At 45.1% G+C, this 23,152-nt stretch overlaps 1 protein-coding gene across 2 annotated transcripts in view; it reads right to left on the bottom strand.

Moving 5' to 3' along the window:
* PTPRB (protein tyrosine phosphatase receptor type B) overlaps positions 1 to 23,152 on the bottom strand; it is a 122,385-nt gene that overhangs the window by 38,056 nt on the left and 61,177 nt on the right. For both annotated transcript variants that reach the window (XM_029597183.1, XM_029597184.1), the window contains 10 exons: positions 18,770 to 19,048; positions 17,025 to 17,282; positions 15,944 to 16,207; positions 13,222 to 13,491; positions 12,117 to 12,377; positions 10,154 to 10,420; positions 6,672 to 6,935; positions 4,072 to 4,335; positions 2,419 to 2,682; positions 836 to 1,099 (listed from right to left, as the gene is read on the bottom strand). In XM_029597183.1, the coding sequence (XP_029453043.1) occupies positions 836 to 1,099; positions 2,419 to 2,682; positions 4,072 to 4,335; positions 6,672 to 6,935; positions 10,154 to 10,420; positions 12,117 to 12,377; positions 13,222 to 13,491; positions 15,944 to 16,207; positions 17,025 to 17,282; positions 18,770 to 19,048 (2,655 nt within the window). The remainder of the gene's footprint in view (positions 1 to 835; positions 1,100 to 2,418; positions 2,683 to 4,071; positions 4,336 to 6,671; positions 6,936 to 10,153; positions 10,421 to 12,116; positions 12,378 to 13,221; positions 13,492 to 15,943; positions 16,208 to 17,024; positions 17,283 to 18,769; positions 19,049 to 23,152) is intronic.

Here is a 23,152-nt window from a genome sequence, read left to right as displayed (position 1 = left end):
ACAATTATCTAATATTAATTTGTATGTAGGGATCTTTATGCACTTTTCTCAGTAGTATTTAAATGTCCCTCTTATCCAAGGAGATTTCCAGTCTGAAAAATTTGATGCCAAAATGTCAGTAGACTCTGGCAGATCGGTGAGCGACACCGCTGTAGTCTGTCTGTGTTTGAGAGAGGACCTTGATATTTTGACTAATCTGCTCTTTTTATATTATAATGCATTCAATCTTTATGATGGAAATACCTATGCATGGCCCCCTGAGAAGTGTACTTTATTGTCTTTGAACATGGACCGTGTCGGGGTGACAACAGAAGATGAATCAGCAAATTAAAGATAAGATTTTATTTGGGACTCTGCTTTCTGGATGCCATATGATTACTGAAAAGGCAACGAAGGTACAAATGCCAGTAGTACCTAGTTTGATGGCATTTATTTAACTTCTTAACTATGAATGAATGTTGTATGATTATTTCAAAAGTGCTTCATTTATATTTATCGTGGTGCACCTCCCTGTGGCCTTATAGTTAAGTGAACGTTTACATTTATAACACTATATAGTTCAGACTGCCGGAAAGCTAAATCAATTCGTCAAACACAGAAACGCAAGGAAAAAGCCATGGATGTCTAATCACTAACTAGTGGAGTCTCGTGTGTGGTTTCTACATCAAATTCATTATTACTTCAACAGAAAGGCTTTCAAGGTGGATTAAAGGAAATTACAGCTACTTCGGGAAGAAAAGGCATTTGAGTTTTCTTGCTAATTTCATATCGTCAAGTTGGGTTGTGTTTGATCTATGTCAGCTTCATGAGCAATGTAGTTCACAAGGAATCCTACCTGTACGTCCAAAGGCTGTCAGACTGTTATGCAAGGAGCCACTGTTTGACTGCACCACCACTCGATACTGCTCCCCGGCCTCCAGCTTGTAAAACGTGTGCTCATAGGTGTGCTTGGAAATGGTCTGGAAATCTATCTGATGGGTTTGCCGGAAAATTGTCACCATGTAGGAGTCAACGTCTCCACCTCCAGGGGTCCAGTTCACCTTCAGGCTGCTCGTCATCCCATTGGGTGACACATGGATGTTTTTCACTGCGCTGGGAACTGGAAAAGCATAAAATGGTATAACTGAGAAGCAGGAGTCGAGGAATACCTCGTAAAAGGCAATACCTTAATTTATGTGGTGTATGGCCGATTCGTACAGAATGGGAAAGAAAACACTTTAATAAATCAGGCTTGATTATAGGTAAATGATAGAACTCAGAAATGACTTGCTGTCTTCTAAAATAAGTGTTCTATTGGCCCTAACGTAATATCCAAGCCCAAGGCACTGAGAGGTTTCTCCTATCCAGTGTTGACAGGAAACGTGGCATATTGAAAGCTGACTCTGGCACCATCCACATTTATTACAGCACTAACTCTCCTGATTATCCTGAACAGAAACTTCTGAAATGTAAAAGTGTTGCGTACATGAAGAGTTAAGGTATTGCTAAATAGATGCATTTCCTTACTTGAAAATAGAAGCAGAATTTTATAAAATGAAGTGGATTTGTAAATGCAAAGATTGCCTAATGTTGTCTGTGCTTTCTACAAATAAAACTGAATTTTTCCATGCATGTACTTCTACAACCTTTAGGTGTGTATCTTGAGAGAGTGAGAGAGAGAACTTCTGTATAGAGTCAGTCTAACACTCTCTCTCTCTATATACCACTCTAGAGGGGCACTATGGTTTTCGGGAGGTGGGTTGGAGTTAGGGGGGTGTTACAGGCACATTCAGAGGCATTCATAGTAAAACTGACCAGTAAAAATTATAATCTTATAAGTGATGAACAGGAGTAGATTAGTACAATGCAGCTATCACACTGCAGTATGCAAATCAACTCCTCGTTAGACTTTTCATCATATATAAGGGCTATAATTCTTCCTGATGTCAATTTTACTATGAATACCTCTGATTGTGCCTGTAACAATACCCCCCACCTCCCAAAAAACCACTCCAATTCAAAGTGCCTCTCTAGAGTAGTACATATATATATAGAGAGAGAGCGAGAGTAGTATATATATAGAGAGAGAGAGAGAGAGAGTGTTGGACTGACTCTATACATCGTCTCTCTCTCTCTCATTCTCTCTCTCCCTCATGAGGAGCAGTAGCACAGTTAGCAGGCAACATACGTGCATTGCCTGTGCAAAATTTCTGGTTACGCAGGTCAGTCTTGGACCTGCCCCCAGAACACCCATGACCTGCCCCTGTATATGCATCCTTCGCAGCTTCATTTTTTGCATGAGCAATGCTTTTAAAATCTACCTCCAAGTGTGTGTGTGTGTGTGTGTGTGTGTGTTAGCTTATTGTCCTCCCTTAGCTTCTTCTGTTTGGACATCGGCTGGCGAGGTGCACAGCCATTGCCTCCGCCTGTATCGTTTACCTGTTAGGCCTTCCACGAAGGTCGCTCGCTGTGCTTCCCCACTGAATGTTAAGACGACAATTTTGTACAAGCGCCCTGGAGTCAGAGACGTAAACTGGTACTCCACGGCAGTGTTGCTAAGAGTTATGGGTGGAAAGACCTTCATGTCGTTGAAGAGCAGCTGTATCTCATAATGGTCCAAGTCGCCATCAGCCTTTGACCAAGTCACCCGCAGGTCTTCTGTGCTTCTGCTAGCAAGAGTCAACTCCTTCACCGACTCTGGGACTGCACAGGTACAGGACAGAATGGAGGAGAAACAGCTTTGCAGTCAATACTGATTATCTAGATAATTTCAAAGCCTGAAAAGCTCTGTTTATATAGAGTAACGCTGTGCAAACTAATTACTTATTCACATCAGCAATCTTTCAGATCATTCCCCTAGAAACCAATGTATTAATTGCATACCATAGGAGTAGAAATATTGCTTTTGCAGTAGATGTATTCTTTTGGTATGCAATAAATTATGAATATTTTGTTCTGTTGCAGTGCAGCGCTGTAATGGCTGTTCTCAGTCCTGCAGAAAACTGTAGGTTGAAGGCTCTGTCTAGGAGCAACGAGAAGATGCTGCAGAGCTTGGGAGATCAGGCAGTCTCGTGGTTAGGATAATGACGCAGGGAGCAGAAGGCCTGAACTCCAAGGCTGCTTCTGCCAGGGACACTTGTTGTGATCTCAGGTCCCCACTGCATTGTCAGCTGCCTGGAGGCAGGGGCTCACTGCACCTGTATATGTATAATTTGCTGTAAAGCACCCTCATCTGGGGAGCTGTATCAATGCAAAAATAATTATAACACTTGAGCTTTCAAGACCACGGAGGCCCTTTCTTCAGATGTATCAGATCAGAAAGATGGGAGCCATGGGGGTCTCATGAGCTCAGGTGCTACAACACCTTGCTTTATTGGTTCTTTAAAAGGCATCGCCTCCTTCTAAAGACTCCACACTTCAGTTGTGAAATATGTTTTCAATTAATGGTATTCATTTTACACTTCCTTTCATGTAGGAGATCAATGTTCTGTTTACTTTACCTTTTGGTGTTCCCTTTGAACTGATTTACGTGATTCAGTTTTGGTTGCAAAGATGTGGCTTAGTTTGTCGGACCCAAATAAAGGTATGAATACAGAGCCCCAGAATCGGAAAACAGCATTTCTATCATTAAATAGGTAGCTTTTTTAAAATTATGTATCTGTAAGGTTAAGTTTCAGTGCCTTATTTTCCCTTTTACTCTGAACCTTCTGTGGGGCACAGCTGATAGCAAGGTAAGTTAATGAAAAGTGCGAGCAATTAGCGGCTGAACTGAAACTACATGAATAATTCTGATGTGTTAACATCTGTTAAGTGGTAGACCGAGGTGTTGGGAACTTCCAGGTTTACAAATATTATTCCTTGAGATGGACTAAGCCACAATCTGTGATCCGACATGCTTGTACTTATATTCTGCATCTGGAAAGGGTGCATCTAGCTGAATGGGTTTATAGCAAAAAATAAAAATGGTGTCAATATATGCCATACGTGTTCCATCTCCTATTTCAACACTTCATCTCCAAATCCCACTTTCTTAGCTCTCAGCCTGGGTTCTGCCCATCGTTCATTTCAGGTTTCAGCATATTGTACACTTACAGGTTCTACCATTGCCCATGGCGCTGGTCTCGTAGGTTCCACTTCTCGTGGTCACCATAACGCTGTACAGCCTCCCAGGAACAAGCTTGGTGAAAACGCATCCGTTCTCAGTCTTGGGAACACTTTTCGTTTGGATAAAGTCATTGTTGTGCTTGATAATCACTTGGTAGTCATCAAAATCTCCAGTGGCGTCCAGCCAAGACACTTTCAGGTAGTCACTTCTGGCCGAATTGCTTACTGTTAGCCCCTGAACACTTGAGGGTACTGAGGAGAGGAAGGAAGATGTGTTATGGACTCCAAAACAACACATTTGTAACATACAAGAGGGAATGTGGTTAATGCCATTTACATATTCCCCTTACCTACCACCTCATGGCTCAACATTACAAGATTTTGTCTTGGAACATTCATGGGAGAGAGAAGTAATGGCGCCCAGCGAAGGGTTGCTGGAGACAGGATCCTAGGTTAGATGAATCAGTTCAGCCCTTCTTAACATGGGAGAAGACCTATATTGGATGCAGCAGTTGACTGCAGCCTAACGAGAGGCTAATAAACTGACCATGAGACAACACTTAATAACAGCACTGATGGGGAGCAGTTTTGAATAGGAAGTGGGTCAAGCACCGTTCACGGACACATAATAGGCAAGTTTCCAAGGGAAACTCTCTCTAAAAGGTGCGCGTGCTAAGTGCGCCCGTGTACATCGTCACCTGCAATTTGTATGCGGGCCGCTGACCGGGAAAAAATCGATGCGGACATCTGAAAACCAAATGTACGTGGACTGGTGGCGCTGTCCCCGATTTAACCCCCCCTCCCCCGCCTACTTTTATCCACCTTGAGGAAGGCGGGTTACCCAATAATACATGGCTTTGACAATGGGGCCTCTATTGCGTTAGGACGGGATCATGGTGATCCCCCCGTCTGCACCGCACTGGGTTTATAAACAAGATCAGAAAGGAAATTCCCGCTGGAAATCTGGCGCAATGCAACGCTTTCAGCTCTGGTATGTTTCGCAAATTGCCTACCATAAATCAGAGAGTGAGAATAAGATTTACTGGGAGATTCTAAGACATTATTATCATTCCTTGTTAATGAGGCCCGATGCCAGTTTCTGAGTTTATTTAACCTCTGCTCATGTTCATTTCTTATTACTTTATGACTGTATTCATTTTAGTTTATTGCATGTATTTCCTTGCTGGAAATGTTTAATGTTATCCTGGAATCTGCTTTGAACAATTATGGCTAATAACACACAAAATAATTGATAACTTTTTTTTTTTTTTTTTTTTTAAACAAAATGCATGGCCAGGCGCAACCAGAAAATCAAGTATTTTCGAAAGGAAAGATGGGAGAGGAAGATTCCTTTGCTAACCCACCAACACCGACAGTCACGTTACTTAAATTTGGAAAACATGTGGAATTGATCTGCATGTAACATAGCCAGCCCAGTGCAATCAACAGGGCATCAAGAGTGGGCATTTCTCAAATAAAAAAAAGTTTACTAATCCACACTTTTAATCACCGAGCCGGATCGTGATAGCTGACTGATGATTTACAGAATGATATGCATGGAAGGATCTCTCTCGTGGACACTGCCTTACAGAGCAAGGCGTTGCTTTGAAAGTATCCGATTCCATCAGTCTGGCAAGATGGTCATTTCTATCGATGCACCTTATGCAATCTGCAGGAAAATCACTACTTTCTTCCCAGCCTTGGAAGCAGATTTCAATATCCTTCGCACTAAATGTAAAATTTCTTAACTGAGATCTTTGAAGGCTGTGATACCTTGTATTGGGCCAACAAAAAAAGATGATCTGGTACCTGAACTTTTGAGCTCCTTTCTTCAGATGTGATCGAGTACCCCCATGTGCTTTCAAAATCTCATGAACTACAGATTTTTTTTGTTGGCCCAATAAACAGTATAAACACTTTTGGAAACAAAAAAAAAAAGTAAATTTTAAGTTAAAAATCTTTTAAAAATTCTTAAATTTTTTAAAAAAATATGTAAAATTTATCTGAAAAACATTTGTTGTGCCGTCCTCTGTTAGTGATTGGAATTGACCCACCTTTCATGAGTTGCCTATTGCACTGTAAAGAGTGAGACTTTTGCCTTTTTTCTTTTGGGGGTCTTCCGAGAAGAGGTATCACAGCCCACAAGGAATCCAGGTTTGTCCTGGACCCTTACAGCTGCTACTTAAAACAAGATTATTTCAGAACGCAAAACAGTTTTTTTTTTTCAATTACAAAATGCTCACCCAGAAGCGTAAAGCTTGCTGCCTTCACAGCATCCTTAGACGCCGTCTGGCACAAGGAGCAGAAGGCAAGCCCAGGAATCAAACTCAAGTCTGTTATGGGACAGCAGGCAGCACTGGCAGTAAGCAATTGCACAGGCCCCTGGCATGATCGTTAAGTCCCACTTACTCAGGACATTTTTACTTTTCGGCAGGATTACGTTTTTTTTTTTTTGCAATTGAAAATAGCGGAACCTATATTAATCATCCTTTCTTCTACGTTCTTAAACTTTTTCTTGGAAGTAAGAAGGATTCTGGCCCTGTTTTCCTTAAAATCTCATAAAGAATCCCTTTTTTTTTTGTTTTTACCTGTCCTTTCTTGGCTGACGGAATGATTTTCATATTTTCCACTCTTTGTGGTTATCGTCACGTTGTAGAGCCGCCCGGGGGTCAGGGAGCTGAAGGAGCATTCGCTGACGGATTTGGAGAGGGCCAGGAGCTGAACGGTCCGGTCCTTGTGAGAAAGCGTAACCAGGTAACTGTCCACCTCCCCGGACGCCGGCAGCCAGGAAACGCCGAGGTAGTCGCTCCGACCAAAATTATTCACCGTGACCCCACTCACGCTGGAGGGAACTGTTGAGAAACGGGGAAAAAGCGGAACCAGAGCTTGAAATGGTTCTCCACTGGTACTTCTCAAACAGGACTGTGAGCGCAAAAGACATTATAGAAAAAAAACAACAACCTACAAGAGCTCAAAACATGAATAAAGCTTTTGGTTTTTTTTATACATGAATTCAACTAGCAGAAATGAAATTGTTAAGGTCAATTAAAGGACGTAAATAGACCAGATAGGATTAGAAATGAAGATATAAAAAAAGAACTAAATATTTATTCCATGAATGGGAATCCTGGAGAAAAGATGTAGGTTAGAATGGAACATGGAAGACGCCAGGAAGAAGATCTCTATCAACCTAGAGGAGAAGGAGATCCTGGCAGACTTAGGGAGTAGATGGGACTGGATAGAGACCTATAGTGAAGACGGATCAGGCCCTATTGCCTGATCCCTTACAGATGAGGATGAGGAAGATGGACGGGTGATAGATGTTACTTATCCATTTGAGATTTGAGTAAACTTGTCTCTTGCAGTGCCCACTGATGGCTAACAGGGAGGTCATCTTTGTAGCTGCATAAAATCGTGCTGTTTATGGACCTGGATGCAGTGGTTGCTGAGCACCCACTGCGGTTGTCCAAAATGTTATGCAAGTGAGGGGTGGGATTTCAGTCCCGAGGTAAGAGGCCCGGCGGGCTTTGAAAGCCGTCTCGATGTGTTAGGCGCCTGGACTTAGGAGGCTGGATTCCAAAGTTGTCCCCAGCGCCCCGACTGCCCTGTCTGAAAAGCAGCTGCAGCTCTCCCACAGGATGCATGCATTGCATTGAGCTGGTCTGCACAGAGGCGGCCCCAGGGGCATGTTCGGGAGGGGGGGGGGAGGATAAAATAGCATGCAGCCGTGCCTTTTTCAGAAGCACAGATGCCGTTTTGCCCTCCCCTTCTGCCTGGAAAACAAAAAACGGCAGGTGCAAAGTACCCCAGGTGCTCTCAGCATGTGCACCCTGTAACGATGTCCGACTGCCGGCTCCTTGAAAATCCAGTCCGTAACCTTCTGACTCATCACCGAGCTGCCTGACCCCTGAGAAAAGCCACATTAATGAACATACATGCGCACACGCATGTCGCTCGTGGTGTTTGCTGTTCGCTTCCAGTAGGGAAAGGCCTGAGGGTGAAGATTTTGTTCTGGGTATCCAGTGGCAGCGCTGTTCCCTAAGGCAGACGACCGACTACAGCATCTTGTTGAAACTAAATAAATGTCACTGTACTGAAGGTTTACGGTTTCTTTTTTCAAATCAAGGTTGACGGAAACTATGAAGTTGTGAGTAAAGGTTTTTCATCTTCTGCCCCCTAGTGGCAGTAAGTATGCTTGCCTTTTTGGCAGTATATCCCCTACGCATCCTGCCAACCAGAAGGCACACGGGTACATTTTTCTCAGTGCATTGGCTCTTTTAAATGTGGCCATGTTTGCCAACTGGCTGGCATTTGGCCGGCCTGGCTGGTTTTAATTAAGAGAAGCCATCGGGTTAGCAGGAACTTTAAACCGGCAATAAAGTTTCTGGCTGTCAGGATTAGGTCAGATTCACTTTGCTCCGCTCCAAGTCCTGAGCTACATATATTTTTACTTAATTCAGAACTTTATTCATTTTGGGATTTATCTGATTTTTTTGGTTTTTTTCATTTGTTCATTCCGTCCAGGTCCAAAGCTCAACAGGAAATCTTCAATAAACAACTTTATTGGCACACCTCCGCGTGAGCAGTCACACAGCACCCTCCATCAGGAAGCCTTTGCCTGGGTTTAGCACTGGGAATGCAAGGCAGTGCACACTGCCAGTTCCCATGACCTCCCCCCTCCCCCCCTCCCCCGCCTGGGTTGCTTTCCGCACAGGAAGCCTGGGATGGGAGTCCAGACGGTTCCCGGCTGCTGTTCCGGGACCAGCTCGAGCCGCTTCCCTGGCCTCTATAAAGAAATGATCTGGGATGGGTAGAGGGGCAGAGTGGGGCTGCCCACAGGGGGCGAGGGGGTTGACCAGCATTTTGATAACTGACTTTATACCTCAGTGATTTAACTGTCTTGAGAGAAGGAATATAAATGCAGGCATTTTAAAGGAAGGAAACCGTATTACTAAATCCTTAGGCTCGGATCAGTCAGAGCAGCCAGGAGCTCGGTGTGAAGGAGATAGAGGATTTTCACAAATCCTGGCACAAATTCTCAGAAGTCAGAGGCTGCTATATTTATAGTTTATTTATTTCTATTCCGCCTTTCAGCCATTTCAAAGTGGATTACATTCAGGTACTGGAGGTATTGACCTGAGGCAGAGGAGGGTGAAGTGGTCACAAACGGGCCATGCAATATGGGCAGGCATTAGACGGGCGCTCATGATTCAGCCCCTGCTCTCTTAGCGTCGATCTACCTCTCCTGGGCGCCTGATTTAATAATTAAATGAGGGGGGACGCGCGCCGCCAGGGAAGCGCCAGGTACAAATGCGCGCCCCCAAGCGCCCGGGAGAGGTGGCCGTCAGCGGGTTAGGAAAACGCACGTCTGTTAATTGAACGTCCGTTTCCCTAACCTGACCGCCGGCACACGTTTTTGGTTTTTTTTTATATAGTTCTTCTTTTCCAGTTCCTCAGACTTAATGCTGCCACGATATTAAGTCAGAGGAACTACAGAAGAGCAGTATTTTCTGCCTTTCTGTAAACTTTTGGGGCTCCTCAAGAATTAACGCCAGCTCTGGGGCAGGCGTTAATTTTCGAGGGTAAAAAATGCGTGTGTCGAGCGCACATTTTTTTTTTTTTTGCATTGGGGGGGGGGGGGGTAATATCTAATACCCTCATCAACATGCATTTACATGTGAAGAGCGCTATTAGCTATGTGCTTGATTGGACGTGTGTTTTGGATGCCCTAACCCGTTTTGCATTGGGGGTTATGGATGCGTGTCCAACTGCATGTCGAGCCACGCGCTGGCCGCAGCACACGGTATTGCATCGGCCTGCGCGAGTGGCAGTGGGATTTGAACCCTTGGTTCGCAGCCTGCTGCTCTGACCACTAGGCTACTCCTCCACTCCTATGGAGTGGACATCTATATGGCAGCTGCTATTCTTGTACTCGGGGCTCAGTTTTTCTTTTGGGTGCTTTAACTGGGCAGCGGATGATGTGTTAAATACTCCCCGGCTCATGCTGTGACTCTTTACTCCTCTGCGAAGTGTGTACGGTAGCCCTCGGTGTGTGGCCCAGCGTCCTTACCTGTCCTCCCTTCTGCCAGCATCTGGCGGGAGGCAATTCCGCCACTGACTGTCGTGACCACCACGGAGTACAGGCCCCCGCTCTTCAGGGACTGGAAGTGGTAGTTATTCGTCTCACTGGAGACGCTTTCGTTTTTAATGACGATGTTCTCGTGGATTAGCAGCACCTGGTACGCGTCCACGTCTCCCACCGCTCCCGTCCAGCTGGTGAATAGGCTGCTGGTCATCCCCTGGTTGGCTACATTCAGGTTTGTTACCTGAGCCGGCACTGCAAAAAGAAAGAGTATCAAAGCTATAAGCAAAGCCACCGAAATGCAGCCACCCCCCACCCTCCCGGGTGCAAACGTGCCAGAAAAATCAGTGGCAACTGCAGGTGGAATCACTGAAGGAAAAATAAGCTGTCAGCCGTGGATTCACACCTCTGGTTCCTGCCGGAGAGGATACAGGGGAAAGAGGTACCATACAACAGTCCCTCTGCTATTGCTGCATTTGTAGGCCAAGCCAGAATGATATACGATCCAGGCACTAGAGGAGACCACGATGAATAAGTGCATTCAGGCAGCAGCACCAGCCAGAAGCATCAAAATACCAGCTTGATGGTTCCTTGCCTCTGTTATTTGTTCTGGTATATTTTATTCTATTTCAGACATTTTTGGAGCAAATGACATGTGCCTTTTATGATAGATTGATATACAGTATATATATATATGGAGAGAGAGAGAGGACACGGCTTCCCAAAGCTACCCTGAGAACCCCACAGTGAGTATAACCCGGTGTATGCAAATTTATCTCATGCATAGTCATCGCAGTGGATATCCTGCAAACTCAACTGCCTGTGGGGTCACCAGAACAGGTCTGGGAAGCCCTGGGATAGAATGACGGACCGAGATTTTCTGGGGGCGATTCTCTCAGAGGCTGGGCTACCTGTTCCCACGAAAGTGCACATCCTGCGAGTACTGGAAGCCTCAGAGCCAGCCCAGCCCCAGGCAAGGAAACAAAGGGATTATGGGACCTCAAAATGTTAACTACAACGGAGGTCATTTTTGAAAGGAATTATGCACATAAATGTAACTACTATCGTAGCAATTTTCAAAAGCCATTTACCTGTGCAAAGTGCAGTTATGCAAGTGAATCCTACGGACAATTCAATGGCATACATTGTAGCAATTTTCAAAAGTCCTCGTTTGCACATGTAAACCCCGGTTATAAGCGTGTAAATGCTTTCTGAAATCAGGCCCAACAGTTCCAGTGCAACTCTGTATTCCTGCTTTTCACAAATTAATTGCAATTTGCCAAGGTTTGCAGAGTCAGTTAGGAAATATCACAGAAAGGAAAATACATCCTTCCACAAATATTTGTACGGCATTTCAGGCCATTACCTTGCTGGTATTAATTGCTAGGGATGTGCATTCGTTGGGCCATTCGTTTCGGCCGTCTGCACATATCTCCTGATCGGAAGGTATGCACACAAAACTGATTGTGTACACTTATTCGGGTAGGCATCCACATGCACACATACCAGCAGTTTTGTGAGCATACATGCTGATCACGAGATATGCACACAATTGCCAAAACGAATGAAACGAATGGCCTTAAAAAGCCAACGAATGCACATCCCTATCAATTGCATGAATGCTAAAATACTTACTGATACAGAGGGCAGGCATTAGCATTTAATGCTTTGCCTGCAGCTCAAGGCTTTTAATCTATACCATGAATTAATTGGTAATTGGTGCCCTATCTGGAAGGGATTAATGTAGTTTTGGGCTAAAACTTGTTTGTTTCATACTTGTAAAAGGAACAGCTCAATCTTCTGGGTCAGTGGCCCAGAGAATTATTCATATTAGGAGAGTAATGGTCTGTGTTACAACCAAGCAGGCTGCTTGGAATCAAACTCATGCATCCTATTTAGCTGATGGTGTTGGTCGGCAGAAGATGGAAAAAGAGGAGACTACTGGTGCTACCTGTCCGTCCTTCCACTGAAGTCCAGTTGCTTAAATCCCCGCTGATGCTGGTAACAGTGGCCGTGTACTTCCTTCCAGGAACCAGTTCAGTGAACGTGAACTCTCTGGCCTCCTTGGCCAGCGCCTTGTTTATCACCGTGAGGTCCCTGTCTCCCAGCGAGACCACGCAGCTGTCCCACTCTGCTGCCGGATTCACCCACATAACGCTCAGCGAGCTTTCGTTGGCTTGCTTCACACGGAGCTGCAGGACAGGCTGCGGGGCTGAGAGGAGAACACGGGCTCGTCAGTGGGTAAAAAAACGGAGTTTGCACCTGCCAAATGCGCCTCGACACTCTCTGACCTTAGAAGCAGTCACTCAAGGTTGGGTCAAGTACTCCTTTATAATAAAGATCATGGAATAGAAAATTTATGCTATCAGATTCTATTGTTTGGCCTGGCACTTTCTTTGAGCTCCTTTGGGCTTTCGACTCAATCAGAACCAATATCTACTAGGCTACAGCGATGGCAGCCTTCATTCGCAGCTACCCCCCGAGTTCCCCCAGCCATTTATTACCCTCCTCTTACATCTATGCCCAGCCGCTGCAGTGACAGACCCCTCTCAGAGGCCACAGGCTGTGACCCGTTCGAGAGCCTGGTACATGTGCCCTCCAGGGTCGGGCCACTAGGTGTTGCTCTTGCATGAGAAGGGTGAGTCCCTCTCCACTCCTAGGGGCTGTGACATTGGCCTCTGCAAGACCCCCATGCTAGGAGATTTCTAGGGCTCAATCTGGAAGTGGTGAGACACTGAGGAGTGCTCCAGAGCCATGAAAGAGTCACAATTATTAGGTGCACTTCATGGCAACAAAACGTTTTGCATCCAGTTTAGAATGGAGGTCGACAGAGTTGGAAAACAAACCGCTTTTTACGAAGCCTGATTTTTATGCTAACTTTTTAGGAGGACTTTCCTGGTGCAACTCTTTAAAAAGGTCATTGCATGGTATCCTGGGCGCTACATCTGCAACCTCTCTTGAATTGCTCTGCTTCCAAAATTGCACAGCAGGCCACTCACCTTCTCTCTCTTGTTGAAATCCTAAACACTTCATGCCACGAGGGTTTGGCTGCTCACCTGTCCTGCCCTTGCAGCGAGCGGCGCTTTGCAAGTTTCCACTCTCCACCATGACCACTGCCTCGTACTGTCTGCCTGGGATGAGTCCCAGCTCTGGGGTGACGTAGTCTCTCCTGTGCCTGTCGATGGTAGCGTTCAGCAGTACAGTGGAGTGGTTGAGCAGAAGGACGCGGTACTTCTCCCAGTCGCCAGAAGGGGGCAGCCAGCTCATTCTGAGAGACCTGGACCCGCCGCTGCTGCTTACCTTCAACTCCGAAACTTTCTGGGGAACTGAAACAGAGAGAAGATGCGTCACCAGAGCCATACCACTGTAGCACCTGGTCCAGAAATGGATAATAAGTGTTCAGTCAACACTGTCACCACACTCCTGTGCTCTGTGGTGTGGGTTTTACTCTAATGCTCTCTCTCGTATCCATTAGGAATTATACAGTGCAAGAAATAATCACCCTGACGAACAGGCAGTGAGGGACTGAAAACGCTCAGAACCCACAGAACCGAATAAATAAATCTAAGAAGAAATCAAGCCTTCATAACATTTTAAGAGAGTCTTTGGAAAATATGGTACGAGATCATGACCCAGTCTGTGCACAATCCAAGTCCTACATACATTAAATTAAGCTATGGAAAACTGTGATTTTTGGGGGGTGAATTTATACATAAAACTCTGTATATATAAAATAGTCATTAATCTTATAAGCAGTTTATTCTCATTGCTTGTGTTTGTTGTTGCCATTGATTAGACGCGTTGCTATTTGCACTAATTGGGTGTATTTCTAGGTACCTTGCCTTGAAGGATGGATAAGGTGATGCGTGCGTGTACCATATGAAATTATATACAAATACATGTCTCGAACTTAAACATAAATCTAATGTAAACCCACACAACTTTGTTTACGACTTAGAAGCAATGCATTTTTTATTTTGGCTTAATAGATTATTTTTTTTTCACTTTTCTCTTTGAGGCAGACTGGCATCAGGATGTCAAGATGTCAAGGCAGGTTGGAGCTTATTTTTCCTTTTGACTTTTTAATGTTACTGTTTTCATGCTTGCATCTGATAAATTAATTTCATTTGCATGTATTTGTGTTTTAAACAATACTACTTTTCATGGTGCTGCCCTAGCTTTGATGGCATGATTTGCCATAGAGGTGATGGGCACGGCTGTGATATTTAGCACGCCGCACCACACAGGGTGCAAAGCAGAAGCTACCCCCACCCTGAAACAGCTCAAAATGAGAAGGCTTTTATGCTGGGGGCTTTGATTTAAATTTTTGCCATTTTACTACCTGCCTGCCCTCTGTTATTATTCACCAATCCTATTAGTTTACTATCTAGGAGTCACTTATGTACTGACCTGTAGAGACTGCCGAGCACAGGCCAACTCGGCTTACTGGTTATTCCTCTCTCTATTCAGTCCAGCATTCTTCTGGCTTTGGCTATTGCCGTGTCCCATTGCTTTGCAGCCTTTAGATCACCAGTCACTTTTACCCCAAGATCCCTCTCTTGGCCCGTGCATATCAGCCTTTCACCCCTCATCACATACAGATCTTTTGGATTGCCGCACCCCAGATGCAGGACTCTGCACTTCTTGGCATTGAATCCCAGCTGCCAAATCTTTGACCACTCTTCAAGCTTCCTTAAATCCCTTTTCATTCTCTCTACGCTCCCAAAAATAGGACCTCAGCTTTTCAGGCAGTTCGGAAACGTTTCAAAAGCAGTTACTCGCTGCTCCTTACGGGGCCAACGCAAGACACGAGCGCCGGCTTTCCTACTGCTTTGGCATGTCCACGCTGTTGCACATCTTAGTATCATCCACAAACTTCACCTTCTATCCCTTCTGCAATGTCGCTCACAAAGATACTGAACAGAACCAGTCCCAACATTGATCCCTGTGGCACTCCACTTAACATGGCTCCCTCTTCAGAGTAGGTTCCATTTACCATTTCATCCTTTCTCCTGTCAGTCAACCAATTTGTAATCCACGCCACCACCTTGGCGCTCTCTCCCAAGCTTCTCTCAGGTCAGAGCAGGAATTTTAAACCCCTCCCTGTCCCGACATTCCTCAGCTCTTCTTCTCATGTCAGTCCTCCTGGGGGTTCTCCTTGTCCGACCTTCCCAGACTCTCCTCAGCTGTGAGAAGGTCTCCTGTGGAAGGAAAGGCCGCACTAGCCCCACTCCATGGGGAGCCGGCACCCTCAGACCGTGGCTTGCAGCCCGGCTTTGCCTGACTCCCTCTCGGGAATTCCCATTGGCGCAGGGAGTTTTATCAGAACCGAGACCCCCCCTCCTGTTGCAGGATGTGAAACCTCCTAACGCAGTCCCATCTACGGTGCCTCCCTAAGATCACTGATCCTGCACGACTGGCGTAATAATCAGGAGAAACTCGACTAAAAATCTGGAGGGTCCCTTTACACTTGCTTTTATTAATCTTATATTTATTGATCTTATTAATTATATATTAGCAGTCATTTAAGGGTTATTTCTTTGTATTTCATTGCTGTGTTCTGAATTTGTACGCTTTACTGACTGGACCTCGCTTTCAGCGTTGGAGATGCGAGTAACAAATAAAGTTGATGGATTGGCTGATCCATGTCCTACAAGACCTCTGCGCAGAGAATCGCTAGCAGGACGCTACCCGTCTCCTCTGGCACTGGAGCTTCCCGCACTCAGCGAGAGGTCAGGAAGGATTACAGACATTTTACTAACGACAGATTCAAGTTACCTGTCCTATCGGCTGCCGTTTTATCCGTGAATAATTCACCGCTGACGGTGCTGACGTTGACCTGATAGAGACGGCCTGGGGTTAAGCCTCTGAAGGTGGCCTCGGAGACTCCTGCCTGCAAGGTTTTCTTCTCTCTGGTCGCCCCCAGGTGGGACAGCGTGACATTATAGAAATCGATACGGCCCGGGGGCCCTTTCCATGTGACCTTCAGCGTATCCGAACTGCCGTCGTTAGTCACCTTCAGATCCGAGACTTCTGCGGGAGCTGGAAAAGGTATCAAAACGCAATCAAATTATTTATAAAAACCAAAACAAAGCAACGTAAAAAGACAACCACAAAAAAAAAAAAAAAGACAACCACAAAAAAAAAAAAAAAGACAAATTTAGAAGTAACCTAAAAGCATGGTCTCCACACTGTGGTTGATTTTCAACGGGCTTTGTGGACATAGAGTCCGGCGTTGTGCGCATACGCGGTGCTCTGAACGCCAGCGTTGTGCGCTAGGAGGAGGTGTTCCAGGGGGCAGCGTCGGGACAGGCATACGGCTTACCTGCATACTTTCTTACATTCAGAAGTCAATCGGTAAAACAAGCCATAGCAAAAAGGGCCAGGTCGACATTTTGCTGCCTTGCTACTTTAGAACAAGTCACAGTATAAACCCTTGGATTTGTTTCTATTGCTCCCACCTTGCACGACAACCGTTGCCACATATCTTCAAGAAGGCTGAGCCATGGCAGAAAAAGAAACTTTGGACAGAAGAGCAGACAATGGTCCTCAATCACTGGGGAAAAATGAGGCCAAACGTTCACTTCAAGGGAAGTACGTAGCAGCGCTTGCACTCAAATTCGTGCACGGCAGGCCTGCCTTGTATTTTCTGACTTTGTACTGAGGAGCTGTGATTACCGTCTGCGGGCCTGTCTTACCCTTAACAAGCTGGGGACCTGTTTTACTCCTAAATTCATGGGTAACACAAGCACTTACAACTAGGGGAGCTTGCCTCTTACCCTAGTAGTCCCACGGCACGTATTTAGTTCCTCGTTTATACACAGAGTGCTGTCGCTGCAGCGTCGTCGTTCGATCTTACCTGTTCGGACCAGTTTAGAGTTGTAGCCGTGCAGCCCAGCCGCCTCTGTGATGATGGTGAGATTGTACACGTGCCCAGGAGCAAGCCCATGAAAGGTGTAGGAGGTGACGTGCTTCTCGAGGTTCACCTCATGCAGCGGGCTCTCTCCGTGCAGCAGGATCAGCCTGTATCGCTCAACCATCCCGGTGCCAGGCAGCCAACTGACATGGGCAGCGTCTGTCGTGCTAGACACCTGGATGGCTCTTACTGGCGAGGGATCTGTCGAAAGAAGAAAAAAAAAACTCGTTTGTGGCAACTCAAGCGAGCACTGAGCAAGCAGAGGGAGGTAAGGGTAAAGCCGCAGAGCAGGTAGGATCTACAGCCTTTGTAGCAGGCGGGGACCTAGCTGCACAGTCACATGCCCCTAGGATTATGGTACAGGCCCTGAAGTACCTTGTCTTGCTTTGCTCGCCAAGCCATCTGGCCTTTGTGTAACTTGCTCGAGCTGTTGAGAACGTTTTATTCCACTATTGTGGAGGCCGGACCAAGCAAAGCACTTTCTTCCTTAGCCAATCTTGCTTACTAATGTAATCCGATATGAAACCTGAAATAATAACAATGGCCCTTTTCCAAAACGATGCAGGACTTCATGGCATGTGCCAGCTGAAGACGGTTTCTTGTCTCTAAGATTAACCATGGCATTCGGAAGGAAAGCCTATTTTTTCGTAGGTTGCCCAACTGCAACATTTTTACACGGTGGCAACCGCAGTCTCTGATCCCTTTTACCGGGCCAACATAAGAATTCTGAAGGTCCTGCCTGGAGGACTCCCCCTCATGTGAGGGCAAGAGATAATTCTAGGTCTTTTGCAGTTTAGGGCCGGCCTAGGGCTAGTCTAGTAATACTAAGGAGTAAAAGCTGAGTTTACCAGTAGTCCATTCAGTCCAAATCAAGGTATCGGTAGGCGAATGTGTCGTTCCAGTTCCAGAATAAGCCATCTCTGTGCAGAGTCAAGGCCTGGGTTCCATACAGAGGGTCAGGGCCCTGAAGGTGTCAGGAACAGCTTCCTGGTTCCCATCAACTCCTTGTCAAGGCTCAAGCCCAAATCAGGTTCCTCAAGCTTGTGGTTATTAGCCATGACATTGGACTCATTCCCTTCAGCACCTCAGCTTTCACTCTACTGAAACTTTAGCTTAATGGCCATAGCACCGGTCTGCTTCTCTAAGCAGCTCTCAGTTAGCAGACCTAACAGAACTATCCAAAGTTCATTAGCTTTGGAGACCACAGAGGACCCGTCTTCAGATGTCACCATCTGAGGGTCAGACAATAATTCATTTTTATTTGTCCCCATTTGTGTTATTTTCCATCTGGTTGGCGAAGAATCAACTTTGTGAGGAATGAGTTAAGGAGAAGAGGAGAGAAAGGGCTGTGAAAGAGTGAATGATAACCTTGTTTCCGTCTTGTTACAATGTTCTGAAACAAGAATATGAATCCTCAACACAAGAGAATGCTTAAGAGCCACAGTACTTTCATGCACGACTTTCTCAAAGAGATGTTGAGTTTGTACACAAATCAAAATACAGTGAATCTGATCTGAAAGCAGACGCGCATTACCTGTGCGTCGTTTAAACTTAAAAGGATTGTGTCTCGTTTCAGCAGTGGCTTGGTTAAAAACCATTCAGATGGTAAGTATTAATGGAACTTCCCAATAATGTTTAAAAGTGGAAACTGACTATATTTAGCTGACTTCAAACAAAGTATATCTTACCGGTAGATCCATAAATGTCAACAGTAGGGGAGCTCTTACTCCCAGCAACGGCCGTGATGCCAATGTTATATTTGCTACCAGGGATAAGATTGTAAAACGTGGCTTCTTTTCTAGAGACATTTCCAGAAATGTGGGCCTTTTGGAGTTTTTTCTTGTTGCTATCCAGTAAGTTCAGCTCGTACATATCCACCTTCCCCAAAGAGGGAGTCCACCAAACTTGGAGGCTTGTCGAAGTTGTTTTCCCCTTAAGAACTTCAAATCTAGCGGGCGGTAAAGGCTCTGTTTTGAAGCAAAAGCAGAAAAAAAAAAAAAGGTGAATCGTTTGGTTATAGTTATTTTTTCATACAGGCTTTTGTTACTTTTTTTTTTTCTAATTTAATTCTTTCATTTCAGCATGCACTAAAACGATTTAATGCAGGCTATACCAGAAAACCCAAGTCAAATGAAAATAGATTGCTTTTTTTTTTTTTTTTTGAAATGGCAGATCGAATGTGATAGGTGTTTTGAATGTCATTTTAAACAGCTGTTACATCCCTAGAACACACTTTGTTGCTGTAGATTTGGAAATATACTTCACTTGGCTGCTGGTGCAAAATTCCCAGTTGGCTTACTTGAGTACAACTAAAGATGACTTTCTACAGGACTCCTGCTGAGAGATTAGAAGAATGAGAATTACTGGAAGGATGATGATAAAGTGGCTACACCTAATTGGGCCTGATTTATTGGAGAATTTTCAGACCAGTGCAAAATGGGAAAATCATTTTAACGTATCTTAATAAATCAGGTCCAGCTCGTGACTGAATGTACAGTATTTATATGGTGCACACCCAAGGTACAATGGCACATGGTAAAAAAAAAAAAGATAGTTAATGAACGTGACTAGGGGGACCAGAAACAAGGGGATTGAGTGTCTGGGTGGGCCAAGGCAAAACGTTGGCAGAGCAGAATACTTAAAGAGACGGAGACTCGCATGTACCAGAAATTCACAGACCCACAGGGAACCCTCGAATATACTCTGCTACTAAGAACGTCAAACCATGCACGCTTCTCTGCAATGCCTGCACAGGGAGCATATCACATGCTAAATACTTCCTTGGATTTTTTTTTTTTTTACGAATGACGGTATATCACCTGTTATTAAATTTGACTTAATGTATTACGATGTTTTCATACAATTTTGCAGCTCGCCTTGAGTGCTATGTGCATAGAGCAGGTGAGAAATTAAACTAAAATAATGCAGAAAAGTCCTTTTTATAAATCATCGCGTTCTCTATAAATACTCAGCTAGCTGGAAATATGCAGCTGAAAATAATGCTCCCCGTCACTGATTCCTCTATTTCTTGTATCACTATTCGAGATGGCGGCTTTTGCCGCTTATTGTTCTGTGCGTGAGCTATAAAAAGGTTGAAGTGAGCTATTTATACATTGCAGCGCGAGGCTGCAGGAATGGCTTGTGTGAGTGGGAGGTCGCAGGGGAGAGCTCTGTATGGACCAGAAAGGGATTATGGCCCACCCCATAATGCAACAAGTCCCTTCCTAACTTCCTACTCTGTCCATCACAGGCAGGCAAGCAAGAGAAGTTTTTTTGTAAATTGACTCTGTATAGGGTTTTGTTTTGGGGGGTTTTTTTTAACGAAACTGCATTATAGATGGCAGTGGTTCTTCTAGTTTCTAAATGAAAACTAAAGACAGCTTAATTCCTCTGAGTGCTAGAGAGGAGCGTACGACTGATAACTTTGTGGGCTGAATCACAGGACACGAGATTCCCTGGTTTGATTTACCAAACCTGACGGAGCAGGACTAGGACAAGGATGATGTTTTTTTTTAATAATTAGCATATCAAAAGAAATTAAACTGAAATCCAGCTCTGTTAAGCTAATTCAGCATAATTTAGAATTATAACTCTGGCCAATTTACCCATTAATCACGTAACAATATCAGCTGTAAGTGTCAGCTCTCCACATAGATATATTTATGTAATTAATGGGTTGCGTGCCTAGAAGGTAAAGTTCAGAAATTCAGACTTTATCTAATCTCTGCGGCCCAGAAAACAAAACACTCGGCCCTTTTTCTACATCCGTTAGAACAAAGGAACAATGAGGAATGGGAAGTGGCTGGCTGGAAACAAACACTTAAAAATCCATTTCCATTGTTGTAAAATTCTGTGCTGGACGCGCGCCAGCATTGATAGAGCGAGCCGCCGAGAGAGAGCGCGCCTTTTGCACAGAGATTTACCGCTCGCCTCCAGGCGCCCCGACCACTCCAGAGTTCAGCTGGGAACTTCCAGCGGGGGCCCCCACGACTTCGAGGGGGAAGGTTGGGATTAGGGTAAACCGGCAAAAGAAGCGACCGGCCATGGCGATCGGCTGAGAGCGCGCTGCAGTCAACTCCACTGAGAGAGAGAGTGGCTTTGGTGTCGGGACCTGACCTACTGTGGACAAGAGATATTTTGTGATATTGTTATGTAACTATTGTATACAACTAATATCCACCGCGAGGCTGACGGTGTGCCAAACGTTATTTCTCTGTACGTTGTGGGGGTCATTTATGCACGTAAATGGCTGCTCTAACTCGGACCTGGGCGCAGCACGCATTAAAGTGCTCACGTGGCCTGGTTTGCACAATTCTTTTACTTGCACCGACGAGAGGCATTCTGGGAGGGGGCGGAGTCAGCACTCTTACTATAAAAAGTATGCATGCACGTGAACATGGGTTAATTACACCCTCCAAAGAGGAGCTGTAACTTTACGCGAGTGAATGTGTACCACGTACCCGACCGATTATCGGTGTACGTTCAAGGTAAACTTCGGCGCATAAAGTTTGTTTTGAAAATAGTCATATAACAAAGCACATGCAGACTTTATCGCTATGCGGTTTGTTTAAACAAGTATCCTCTGTATGCTTTCAAGGCCAAAAAAGTAATTAGTATTCCATTAGTCCGCTATACTGTAAATCAGATGCTCGGTCCCTTAGTTACAGTAATAGTATATTTGGGTTGGAAGAGTGACCTTGATTGGAAAAGCAGAGTGAAAAGCTTTTGACTTTCAGGACTGAAGATGTGGGGATTAAAGTCATACCTAAAGCTGAAAGCTAGCAATCCCTGCAAGTTGCATCATCAACCTATACGTAGAAATACCGGGTGAAACTAAGGGAGAAGAAGAAAGAACTCAGGAAAGCTAAAGGTCAAGCGGAAGAAAGATTTGCCAAAGAGGTAAAGCGAGGGAACAAAACATTTTTCAGAAACATCAGAGAAAAAAGAGAGGTCAGAAGTGAATAGTGAAATTGAAAGGTGGTGAGCAGCACTGTGTGGAGAGCGACAAGGAAATGGCAGAAATATTAAACAAATACTTCAGTTTGGTGTTCACTAAAGAAGACCCTGGAGAAGGACCATTGCTGGTAGACAAGATCATAGTTGGGGATGGGATAGATGTTACGGAACAGACTGTATGGGAAGAGCTAGGCAAACTGAACGTGGACAAGGCCAAGGGGCCGGGTGAGGTACATCCCAGGATTTTGAGGGAACTCAGAAATGTCCTGGTGGATCTACTGAAGACCTGTTCAATAGATCTCTGGAAATGGGAGTGGTGCCGGGTGATTTGAGAAGAGCAACGGTGGTCCCACTTCATGAGAGTGGGAGCAGAGAGGAGGCTGGAAACTACAGGCCGGTTAGCCTCACCTCGGTGGTGGGAAAACTAATGGAGTCGCTGCCGAAGGAAAGGATAGTGAACTATCTACAACTGGGTGGATTGCTGGACCTGAGGCAGCATGGATTCACTAGGGGACAGTCCTGTCAGACAAATCTGATTGATTTTTTTTTATTTGGTGACTAGAGACTTGGATCAAGGAAGAGTGCTCAATGTGATCTACTTAGATTTCAGCAAAGCTTTTGATACGGTCCTGCATAGGAGACTTGTGAATAAAATGAGAAGCTTGGGAGAGAGTGCCAAGGTGGTGGAGTGGATTACAAATTGGTTGACTGACAGGAGAAAGGGTGAAATGGTAAATGGAACCTACTCTGAAGAGGGAGCCATGTTAAGTGGAGTGCCACAGACCGGTGTTGGGGCCGGTTCTGTTCAGTATCTTTGTGAGCGACATTGCAGAAGGAATAGAAGGTGAAGTTTGTCTGTTTGCGGATGATACTAAGATGTGCAACAGCGTGGACATGCCAGAAGCAGTAGAGAGAATGAAAAGGGATTTAAGGAAGCTTGAAGAGTGGTCGAAGATTTGGCAGCTGGGATTCAATGCCAAGAAGTGCAGAGTCCTGCATCTGGGGTGCGGCAATCCAAAAGAGCTGCATGTGATGGGGGGTAAAAGACTGATGTGCATGAACCAAGAGTGGGATCTTGGGGTAAAAGTGTCTGGTGATCTAAAGGCTGCAAAGCA

This window comes from Rhinatrema bivittatum, chromosome 4, assembly GCF_901001135.1.
Source record: "Rhinatrema bivittatum chromosome 4, aRhiBiv1.1, whole genome shotgun sequence".
Taxonomy (NCBI): Eukaryota; Metazoa; Chordata; class Amphibia; order Gymnophiona; family Rhinatrematidae; genus Rhinatrema; species Rhinatrema bivittatum.
This window is presented reverse-complemented; position numbering and strand designations above follow the sequence as displayed.